Source organism: Equus caballus, chromosome 18 (genome assembly GCF_041296265.1).
Source record: "Equus caballus isolate H_3958 breed thoroughbred chromosome 18, TB-T2T, whole genome shotgun sequence".
Lineage (NCBI taxonomy): Eukaryota > Metazoa > Chordata > Mammalia > Perissodactyla > Equidae > Equus > Equus caballus.
Window position 1 is genome coordinate 73,129,350 of NC_091701.1, and position 12,174 is coordinate 73,141,523.

Sequence of the window (12,174 nt, forward strand, 5' to 3'; positions counted from 1 at the left end):
AGGGCCCTGATTAGCAATTTTGGCACCTAAGCTGCAAAATCCAGAAATGCACATTAGGTCAGGGGAATATTTGGACAAGGGAGTAGCCTCTCTCTGCAGAGAAGAGCTCCCAGACAGACCGGCCCCCACCTCCTCCTGCCTCTCCTGCCCTCTCCATCAGCCCTCAGAGGGCTGCTCTGGCCTAGGGCAAGCTTGCAGTTTCCTGGAGAAGGGAGCATTTTCTGAGGTAGCTTAAAATTCTAGTCTTTTGATATCATTATTTTAATTTTGGAGTATTAGGGCAAAACCTTGGTCGTTCTGCTTTACTCACAGCTGTGTTTCCCGCCCCCACCCTGGCAACAGTCAAAGTTACATCCCACAACCTGCACTGGGGCACGCTATCTGACCACACCCTTCCACAATGGTCTGGACACAGGAGGAGAGCCCGGTCAGCAGCGGGAAGACCCAGAGTAGACACAGCATTCAGGTCACAGAGAAACTGGTTCCTCTGACCACAGAAGAGAATAAACAAGCAAGGACAGTGTGTGTGCAGACTCTTAGAGACTACATCCACCGGGTCCAGGGGCAGGACACCAAGTGTGGGCACCATTCACTCACTTGTTCACTTGCTCAGGAAACAGTTACATCAATTGCACACCAGGCACTGCACCGGGCAGAGCACTGATAAACAAATGACAAGCAATAGGCTACACTGGAGTATATGAGGAAGTCATTCGGTGTAAAACTAATTTAGCCTGAACTTGTTTTTCCAAAAGGGCCTGACATGGCGTTGAGCATGCACTGTACATCTGTTTTAAGTATTTACTATGTCCCAAAGACAAGAACGAATGCCCTTAAAGATAAGGATGTAACTTCCCCCACAGTGGCATTTCCTTAAGGATAAGCATCTCCCTAAACTAAGGATTGATTGCTGGCCTGCTGCACCCTGTGACCACCCAGCTCGAGACCACAGACCCGCTACCTGCTGTGTTCATCAACTGCTGTGTGAAATACTACGCCAGCAAAGCAGTCTCATGACTGTTGTGAAAGGGACATTCCAATCACAGGTGACACATACTCTTTGATGGTTTATAACCACTCTGTCAACTCCCACTTCTTTGGAGTGCTCCTTTCCTTTGTGAAAGGACTCTCCCAGGCTATATAGTCCTCAGATCTGGCTCATAATAAACTCACGCCAATTTTGATTTCTAGATTGGTTATAGATTATTTGCACTGACATCACTGTGACCTGTGGTGCAGGAAGGACTCTCAGAGGATGAAGCATTAGAGCTCCCCATGTATCAACACCCCTGGGTGATGGCAGTCATTCCAGCCCCTATGACAGTAATAGCTAAGCCCCTGTCAGAAGCCACAGAAGCTGTCTGCAGGAAGCAGGGGGCTATCTGTAAGTTGATGTGTGCGTGGCTTTGTGTGTGTGTGTTTTAGGGAGGGAGGGAGAGTACAACTGGTGCATTTCACACTAAAATCTCAAAACATTTATTTATAGAATCTGCTAAATAGTTATCCCCAGGCCATAAAAGGAGAGCCTAAGGCCCTGAGAAGAGGCTTACTATGTCCTCTGAGGCACATGATACACAGCAGAGTCAGAAACGATATTTAAGACACCTGGTCCTAAAAACCACTGACCAATCACAGTGATGGTCCAGGCAAAGCTTACAATTTTAGAAAGAGTTCCCTGTGTGAAAATAGCATAATTGAAAGATGTATTAAAAGAACAGTTTCTTCTTCATTAAAGCAAGTCCACATCACTTCCTCAAGACCCCAAGTGAAACCCAAAAATAGTAAGGCTGGCCCACATGGCAACCCAGAGAAGCAGACAGAGCATCAGTACGTGCACCTCGTGCTTAAGCTGAGAAGAAACTTACGATGCGGCTTCCTTTTCCTTCAGTTCTCGGGCTCTTTCAAGTTCTTCTGAATTTTCATGGGCATTTCCTAAGATAGTCTTACTTCTCAGCATAAGGGAAAGAAAAAAATTACAATTAATTTTTTTTCCCTGAGGAAGATTCGTCCTGAGCTAACATCCATTGCCGATCTTCCTCTTTTTTTTTTTTTTTGCTTGAGGAAGATTAGCCCTGGGCTAACATCTGTGCCAGTCTTCCTATGCTTTATATGTGAGACACCACCACAGCGTGGCTGGTGAGTGGTGTAGGTCTGCACCCAGGATCTGAACCCGTGAACCTGGGCTGCTGAAGCAGAGTATGTGAATTTTTAACCACTAGGCCACAGGGCCAGGCCCTACAATTAATTTTTTTAATGTCAAAGTTGCTAACGACTTGGGTGCAATTTATATCTCAGCGATTTTTCTCCCAACCCATAAGATATGAGCACTACTGATTTTTCATTGAGGATATTCCTGGTCCTCTCCAAGGTCTCCCAGTAAATATATTCTCTCCCAAGGAATCCAATTGAGAACATGACTTCCCTAAAACTTCCACCCAGGTATCAGCGATTTAGATGACAAATTAGTAGTCCATCCTTCCATAAATATCCTAAACTCCCGAAGTGAAAAGGAGGCAATTTAGCTCAAACTTCTCTGACTCCTACCACATTCCTTGCTGCCTCCTTGGCAGCTCAGCATGCCATTTATCCAGGAATGGGGTCCTAGTCACCCCTCATCCGCCAGGGTAATTCTTCATCATCCTGGATTCCTTCTCTAGCTCTTAACAGATGGAGACTTGCCCCTCCATTCTATTCCAAGGGACTAGCACAGAGCTTGGCACATGGAAGATGCTCGGTATGCATTTGTTGAGTTAATCACCTGCATGGCTATGGGATCCTGCATGCTACATCGGACTGGCCAATATTATATAAATAGGAAGAGAAAAGCAAGCAGTGTTTTTTCCAAACTGTGGAAATATGGATCATAATTCTTTACTGAATTCTGAAATCAATTTAGTGGGTTGCAGTCAGTATTATTTTTTAATGAAATAAAAGAAAATATCAGAATGCATCACACATAGTAAAAGTATACATGGCTTTCGGAAATTTTTGTTTCCATTTGACACACATATATATAAAACATACACATGAGGAGCATGTGTACTGGGTCACGATGCAAAATGTATTTCTTACTGTGGGTCACAGTCTAAAATGTTTGAAAGCCATTGCTCTATGAGAAAAGGAGTTAGCACTGCCCCAGAATCAGTTCCACAGCACAGGGCAGCAAATAACTCAACAGTTCTCCAAACAGGGTTATCAAAAAGTATTATTATGAAGGGGGCCCTGCTCCTTAAGTCTCTGAGAGCAATCTCATTAACTGTGGGTGCCTCTCCTACCTTTTCCCCTGAACTGGTTCACTTATTTCTGTTTTCCATTCCTACCCACCTAGAATCCAAACGTGTCCAGGACAACCAACTCCCTCTCCTCCAGCTCCTGAAAGAGCATTCACGCCCAGTTTGGAACAATAGTGCCTAGTTTACACAAAGTGATGCTGCGCTTGAAGGCTATTGGGATTATGCATAGATGAATATTTTTGACGCATGACATATATATCAGCAAATGTAAGTTTTACAGCAAATGAAGCATTTAAGTGGTGATGATGAAAACTGCTTTATATGACCAGATAAATTACAACAGATTTTGAATGAACTGAAGACCTGAGCTTGACATCTCCACTTGGCATTCAACCCAAAGAACAGAGAAGGGGAGTAATTGTGCAGAGATGTAATAATCAAACATAAAGAGAGGAGAATGGGAAAACTGGGGCTAGGGATGAAGCAATTCCAACTCCTCTGGGTCTGGGTGAGAGAGGTTCTTTATCCACAGTTTCTGCGAGGCAGTATGAAGAAAAATGAGCAAACCCTCCCTGTTCCCAGCCCTACCCCCAGCGGAAACATGAGCAAGGCTGTTTTTACTTTCTATCCATGTCTGATGCAGCAGCATAGTGCAAAGCTGTCCGTCCCCAGTCATCTGTTTCATTAACGTTGGCCCCTGTGGTTACTAATGTCTCAATACAGTGGAAATGACAATTTGCAGCTGCATAGTGCAGAGGGGTCCTGAAAAACAAACAGCAATTTATTACTTCATTCGGCCTGAAAAACAGACCTGTCATCAGCACTAGCATCAACAGCAGTACCCCTAGGGGTGTGGAAAGCTCCTCAGCTCTCAGGTATGGAGGCCAAGGGAATGCCCTCCTCTGACTTTACAAGCCGGAACTGAGGCTACAAAGATAGTGGCTTCAGACAAGGCCACCCACCTGCAGATCTATCCTTTCTTTGCATTCCTAGGGCCTATCATGGTTCAGGTCTACATTACTGCTTATTTGGACTATTGCAATACCATCCCTATTGGCCTCCTTAGCTCTAATCAAACTCCCATAGAATTTCTAGTTGTTATGAATGAAGAACTGGGTTTTCTAAGGTCCAGTACCCACATGTGACAACCCTGTTCTAAAACCTTCGGTCCTCCCCACTGAGCAAAGTCTTGATTCTGTAGTCCGGAATTGAAGACCTTCCCAAACTGGTCCCCATCTATCTTTATAAAGTCTCTCTCTCTCCCCTAGCTGAGCCCATTACTGCATCCAAACTGAATGAGTTTTTCCTGAGCATGTTCACACTTCCTCTACCTTTCCCTCTGGCGTTTTCTTCCCTGGAATGCCCTTTCCTGAACCACTTCCACCCACCAACTTCAAAGCTTCCACCACCAAAACCCCAAAACTTCCTAAGTTCTAGAAGTTCTCTTTCTCTTTTGTCTGAGACTGTGTGGCTCCTGTCTGGGTCTCTCTTGAGCTCCCATCACACATTGCCTTGACTTTATTGGTGTTGTCTCATCTTCTCTACTGAACTGAAAGCATCTTGAAGGTAGGGATGTAGGTTACTTGGGAGAAAAATGCACAAGGAATTAGAAGCCCTGGGATCTGGTCTGGGGAGACCTGAAAGCTGAGCCAAACCAGGTCCACTCCCTAGGCCTGGGGTTCCTCATCTTTATTTCAATAAGGACCTTTGAGCAGCTGTCCCCTAAGGTCCATTCTGGGTCTAAACTTCTGCGTACATATATAACTTATTTAGTTTCTCTGGGCTCAGCTTTCTCATCTATTATAAAGGATAATAAGCATCTCCATATCTCTCACAGATTTACCGGAAGAACCCAAGTGAGTAATATCTGGAAACTACAAGCACCTTGTCAAGGGGAAGGCATTGCAGAAATATGAAGTAATTTGTTTTATATTACTTACTTTTAGTCCTCGATTACTTAACAGTTTATCTGGTACGCCTAGCCAATACTCAGAGACTAATAATCAAATAGAATACTAGAAATAAAGTAACTTTATCTCAAGAACTATTTCTCAATTTTCAAGTACCACTATTTTATATTAGTAGTCAATTTATGCGCTCTCTTAGGAGTTGATTTTCTCCTCTTTCATCCAAAAAAAGCAAATTATGAGTATTTTACATATTGGATTGCTTATGTTTTAATTAAAAGTATGAAAATTATTAGGTATCAACCTAATGCGGCAGAGCCCAGAGACAAAGAGAAAATGAGACCAGTCCCTGTCCTCACCCACAGTCAGGTGAGGAGAGACTCAAGCAAACAGAGTCCACGAGACAGTGTGAGGTGTGCTGCAGTCATGGAGTACGGAGGGTGTTAGGGCAGCAGAGAGCAGGGCAGCCCTGTCAGAGGGGAGGGAGGTGTCTCTCAACATAAATCTGGAAATAGGAGGAGCAGTTGTCTCAGGTAGGTTGGTAAGAGGAGAAATTTGTGGCAACTCCAAGAGCCAGGATGCACGTGGACGGGAGGGTTAGAGAGATGCTATGGAAAAATTAAATTAAATTAAATTTAAAATGTATATATATATCCATGGACCAGCAAGTATTATGGCATGATTTAGCTATGCAAAGGACCATTAAGGTAATAAAAGTTCTATGACCCAGCCTAATAGCCAAAGGGGCTACTAGCTATGTATGTGTGTGTGTGTGTGTGTGTGTGTATGTTTAATGTTGTAAACATGTCTAAAGATTTATCCCAAGATCAAATGTTCAATGAATATAATAAAATGCTCCAGATCTTGTGACCAAATTCTGGGTTAGGTGGGCTAAAGCATTCTACTCTGTTACAAATAGAATTTTTAAAACTATATCCATGTAGGATATTGAAACAAAAATTGGAAGGAGAAGAGAGACCGCTGGCCCTTCTAACAGAAGCTGTGAGAGGAGATGCTTTCCTGGCGGCTCGTGCCTGCTTTGCTAGTGCTTTCCCTACAAGAAGGAGTTTCCTTCTGAGGATGGGAGCTCCCCCAACTAGTTTCCCTGCTTACCATTTCAACATAACATGATTCCAGATAGACTGTTCCCTGCCCCTTTTATTTAGGCATTTGAAGCAGAGTTCCCTGTTTACATACCTCCCACACTTGTCCTTTTTATGGAAGTCCGCTCCGCTGCTCTGCAAGAGTTTTATACATTCCACATTACTAGAAAGACAGGGAAAACATCATTAAGATGGTAGAGGTCAAGCGCTGGGCTATCTTCAGAAGGAGCTGTTTTTTGCAGAATGCAGACAGAGGGGAAATGATAGCTCCAGCTTTAAACTCTGCCAGCACAAAAAATAACATGAACATATAAGAGTAACGCCATACTGTAAGAATCTAAAGTTTCAAAGTCCATTTTTTCAAAGCTAATAAATCAATACATTAAAGAGTTTGATGAAATATTTTCATTCCATGACTAAGGAATGTAATGATTATTACATGACTAAACTTTGCAGCGATGGTTTCATCATTTATCCTAAATTTTCTTTCAAAACCATCAAGAGTTTATGAAACAACCCCTTAAAGCTATAATAATTTCATGTCACCTTTAAACAATGAGCCAGAGTGGATGAGCATTACCTTTTATCACAGCAGAATGAATTCACCATGATAAGCATTTTCGACCCAGACTCTCCTTAATGGAAAATAGAACAGCTGCACTTCCCTGTCTTTTTAATCTAGGTAAATAAATGTGCAGAACCAGGGCTGAGAATGATGTAATGGAGCACAGTGATCTTCCAAAGCTTCCTTGTCATTTGCAGAAGCAATAAATCACGTTTAGTGGAGAGAAAAGGACCTATTGAAGTAAATTTTCCTACTGAAGGGCATGTAGCTAAACATTAATTCTAATGGGAGTTTCAGACATGAATCCAGAATAGTGTGTTGCCACTTTCTGTACAGGTCTGATATTTTTTAAAATGTGGCCATAAAAAGAGACAATCAGCCATCATTGTTCTAAACTTGGGATGCTAAGAAGTGGCCTAGGACTTACTGTTTTATTATCATTTTAATAAGAGAAATGATTTCATTAATGATAAACCTGAGCAGGGTTCTCCCCATCCCACATGCACCCTTTATGGCCACCTTTCTCAGAGACCTGGCTGGTTCAATCATAAAATATAAGAACTCTCTGAGACCATTCTGTGTTGGTGTAGCATGCCGGTTGACACAGAGCACCTGTCTCTTACTGAATGAAGCTAAAGGATCAAAAGCAGAGACAGATCCAGGTTGTGGGGCTCATAAAGCTCATACGACCTGTGGGGATGCGATAGGGAGATGGAGGGTCTTTAAAAAAATACAAAATTATGAATAAAAACTAGATACCAGACTTCAGAAGGGAACCATGCAAATAAGGGGCCTCACAGCTTCACAGTCAATCCACCTCTGATAAATAGGTAATGCCTTTGGTAACATACAGATGACAAATGGAGAAGCTTTGCTGTTCCTTACGGACTAGGAAATTGGTTAAGAACCAACACCTTACCCAAACAAGGTCATCCGAGAGAGGCCATGTTTGGTCAGTGTGTGGTCATAAATCAACAATACACTGATCAGAGCCTTAATCTAACTGCTGATATGGAAAAGAGTATCTGATGAAGAACTATCTTTACAACTTAAAAAAAAAGAGAAGGATTAAGCCACTTCTTGCCTAGCCTTTGGGTTTTCTTGACCTTGGTTCACACTTAGTCACTAGAAAAGCTTAAAAATCAGTTTTGAAATAGGGACAAAAATGTCTGTAAGTGAACAGGAATTAACTCAATCTTGCATTTGCTTGATCATCACCTACCTACCAGCAACAAAAAGGAAAAATTTAGGAACAAATCTCTATTTTCTTTTGGTGAAGGAGGTACCACGCAGATGCATAGTCTATAGGCTGAAAATCTGAAATTTAAAAAAAATAAAAAGAAAAGAGAGAAAAGAAAACCAAAGAAAAACTATTTTCTATATGAGATGGACTAACAATTTTTCTTTGGAAGAACAAAAACACAAGTGATCTAGAAATGCAACATAGTCATGTTTGGTATTGGCAGAAATGATTCTTACTCATTTTACTAAGGAAGTTGCCTTTGATTCACAGACAACTTGAGTCAATCAAGACGAATTAGTAGTCATGAAATTGCTCACTACTCACCCTCCTGCAGCAGCAGCATGAAGGCACGTTCGTCCAAATTTATCTGGGGTGTCTATTTCAAAGCCTGCAGACAGCACGTGCTCATTACTAAACAAGGATACTATGCTATACTTTTGTCCTAGTTAAACCACAAGAAACATTGCAGAGACAGAAAAATCAGTTAGTAGAAAAACCAGAACGCAAGCAACTGTAGTCAGACAGAGGTTGTCATGGAAACAAATGGTAACTGCTCAAGCTTGGCAATTTTATAGGAAGAACCGTGAAGTCAAGAAGAATTTATTTTCACATTCAGCCCTGGGTGAACCACAGCCCCATATTTCAATCCCAGGATAGAAATTTATGAAACCAATTTGAGATAAGTAGGGCAATAGACAGGCAGACAGAACACATGGAGAAAACATGGAAGGCAGAGGAGGAATCTTCACATGCTGGAATAGATATTTTCTTAAGTGTGTTATTATCTTTCAGTTGGCTTAAGATTTGGGAAACATGCTTCCATGCAGGGATTATTTTTAAACATGCCAAAAGCAGTGAAAGCAGAATCAATAATAGGTAAAGTACTTAAAGGGAAAAAAATGCCTCTAGAATATCTGTTGAATTAATTCACAAACAATCTTTGCCTTGCAGACTTCCATCATCTTTGAAATCCAGGAACTTCTTAATACATGGAGGTTGGCAGAAGCCGTGATAAGAAAGATTAGCAAAGCGCCACACCAGAAAGAATTTCTTGGTTCCAAATAGCCTCGCGTTAAAAAAGTAAAAATTAAACCTAGTTGGAGGGGATCAACTGTATTGATTTGTCAGAGCCCACGGAGTAGGAAGGCAACATGACATTTTCCACCATTGAAACATGGGGGATTTGGCCTTTTTCCCTTGTTAAAAATATTAAATGTTAGGCCACCATTTTAAGCCTCAACAATGTTCTCTCCTGTGACAAACTTCCTCTAAGCCAGGGCCATCTCTGCTTGCCTCTCACTCTGCCTCACCCAAAACTTTAACTTGAAAAGCAGACAAGACTCTCCTTCTGGGGCAGGAATACTGACATGCAAACAGCTTCAACAGCAAGGACTGCTGGGAGCTGTCACATGCAGTTAGCTGTGGACGCAACTCATCCTGCCAAGTCGGGTAATGAATGACATGAAGTGCAGGCAGCCGCTCACTCTGACCAGACACTGGAAGCCAAGGGGCTCGTTTACAGGACCAGGAAGCCTCAGCTGTGGGATGGAGTTACTTACCGGATGATAACAACTTTCTGCAGCAGTCAGAGTGAGCGTTTAGGGCGGCTAAATGTAGGGGGAACATGCTATGGACTCCACACCTGAGGAGGAAAAACAGAGCAGCTCACAGTAGCAGATCTCAAGACACATGCAGAAGGACGATTACCTTTCTAGAAGTTCTCAGAGGAAAATTAAATCCACCACACCTCACTTAGGAACTCTTGGCTGAAATAATTCGGTAATTTTTCCACTTGAGAAATAATTACGCAATCATTTTCCACCTTAAAATAATAAAACCCTCAACCTAAACCAGAATTTAAAGCCAATAACAACAGGAATGTATATATATATATTTTTAAAGATTTCATTTTTTTTTCCTTTTTCTCCCCAAAGCCCCCCGGTACATAGTTGTATAGTTTTAGTTGTGGGTCCTTCTAGTTGTGGCACGTGGGACGCTGCCTCAGCGTGGTTTGATGAGCAGTGCCATGTCCGCGCCCAGGATTCGAACCGACGAAACACTGGGCTGCCTGCAGCGGAGTGCGCGAACTTAACCACTGGGCCACGGGGCCAGCCCCAGGAATGTATATTTTTAAGAAAATGTTTCACATAAACAGTGACTCTTTCCATTTAAAATTAATTTCCCTTTCTTTTTTCTTTCAGCTCATCAATTTTGTGTCTTATTCATTCATTCATCTATTCAACACTTTCTAAGCATCAGATACTACCCTAAGTGCCAGAGATAACAAGACAAACTCTCAACTTTCAAAAGCAACCTTATTCCTGGAATTGATAAATAAATAGTTACTATTGACCTATTATGTGCCAAGCACTTTGCTAAGAGTTAATAATGACTATATTATTGAAAATAAAATTTTGGATGAGAATAAAAACTAATGTTTACCTTGTGCAGGTGAAACTCAGCTTCCTAATAGACTTTTATATTGCACATTAACCCACATCAAGATACCAGGCACAAAAACGCAGTTAGGTGTAATAAACATTGCCTTGCATCCATTTCAGAAATCTAATATGTTTTCCCTAACAGTATTAGAGAAAGAATCTAGAAAAGGACTTTTTAGACTGATCCCCCACCATAACACAGTCCCCAGGATGAACGCTTAGGGGATGGCAGCCTTCTGACGGCAGTGCTTTCTGCCTTCAGAACTAAATCCTCCTCCTCTTGCCTATCACCTCTGCTCGAACAAGGACCCAAAGCTGTGTGCTGAACTGTAGTTCATGACAAACAGCATCATCGGGAGGTTCCTGTGTACTTACAAGCATTTATAATGTTAGTGATCACTTCTCATAACATCTCATTATATTCAAATAATATATTTCAGATTTTGTAAATCCTCTGCATAACACAAGCAAGTATGTCTATTTACATCTGCAGATTAATTACCTAATTTCCTTCTCCAACACAAAGTGGCCCATTTTCAGATTCTACGCTTCATAAAAAAACACATATGATTTGAATTTGTTAAGCTTCAGATACATGAATTTTATTTGCTATATCAAAAGTTATTACGATGTGAATAACTTCGTATGTGAAGTCACATGAATGTGTGAATGTATATACATATGCATAGATATTTCACAGTATTCAGGGTTTTGCAAAATTTGAGTCTGCCAGCATTTAACCACCTCTCTCTTTCCATGAAAACTCCTTCCTATTTATTGGAGTATTTGTTTAGTCTTCCCTCTGCTCATTTTCCTTTCCCTATATGGAGATTTCCAACCCAGCGCGTATAATAGCTGGCATCCATCAAGAGACGCAATTTGCCCGTCTTCCGGGCAGTGCCACGCGGAGGAGAACTGCTTGTAATTGCCTCCCTCATCATTTACAAAAAATTCTGGAAAGCAATTGCCTCAGTGACAACCTTGATGCTCATGAAAAGGAAGAGGGAGTTGGGGGATGGGAGAGGAGCTTTTCTATTTATGCTGCTACTTATATGACTCTTTCTTGATGCTAGTAAACATACTAATTTTTTAAATGTATTACATATTTTAAAAGCTCCTCACTAAACGGAACTTTAAGCTAATGGGATTCTACCTAACCATTTTATTTGTTTTGGGCAGGTAAAGTAAAAATATATGATTAAATATCTTTGGACATTTGAAAGAGGAAAATGGATAGAATATTTTCTAGGACAGTTTTAAGTTTCTGAAACAACATGCCTGAAATCAAGGATTGGATTTCTCAAGAATTCTTTGAGACTTCTTCATTCATTCTTTACATATATATATATATATATATATATATATATATATATATATACATATATAAATAAACTTACACACATATATATACACACAAATACATATTATATGAAAAAATAAATGTTAAAGTTTTATATATAATATACATTATGTACATATTATTATATGTACACACATATATACACATATATGTATATATGCACACAGTATATAATATATATTTTATAAAGATACATAAAATCTATATCTTTATATAAAATGATACAAGCAAATGAATGAGAGAAAATAGCATCCAACTCTATAAGAAACCAATCAGCAAAAACATAAAAAGTATAACTGATAGTGTAACAGTAACAGTATTG

General features: G+C 40.7%; 1 protein-coding gene across 18 annotated transcripts in view; it reads right to left on the reverse strand.

Moving 5' to 3' along the window:
* ANKRD44 (ankyrin repeat domain 44) overlaps positions 1 to 12,174 on the reverse strand; it is a 348,870-nt gene that overhangs the window by 100,190 nt on the left and 236,506 nt on the right. For 9 of the 18 annotated variants that reach the window (XM_070241458.1, XM_070241459.1, XM_023622278.2 and 6 more), the window contains 5 exons: positions 9,611 to 9,693; positions 8,376 to 8,439; positions 6,338 to 6,406; positions 3,855 to 3,995; positions 1,866 to 1,946 (listed from right to left, as the gene is read on the reverse strand). In XM_070241458.1, coding sequence (XP_070097559.1) covers positions 1,866 to 1,946; positions 3,855 to 3,995; positions 6,338 to 6,406; positions 8,376 to 8,439; positions 9,611 to 9,693 — 438 coding nt within the window. Of the gene's footprint in view, positions 1 to 1,865; positions 1,947 to 3,854; positions 3,996 to 6,337; positions 6,407 to 8,375; positions 8,494 to 9,610; positions 9,694 to 12,174 lie in introns of all 18 variants that reach the window. The other 9 variants (XM_023622277.2, XM_023622273.2, XM_023622276.2 and 6 more) reach the window with 1 other exon arrangement.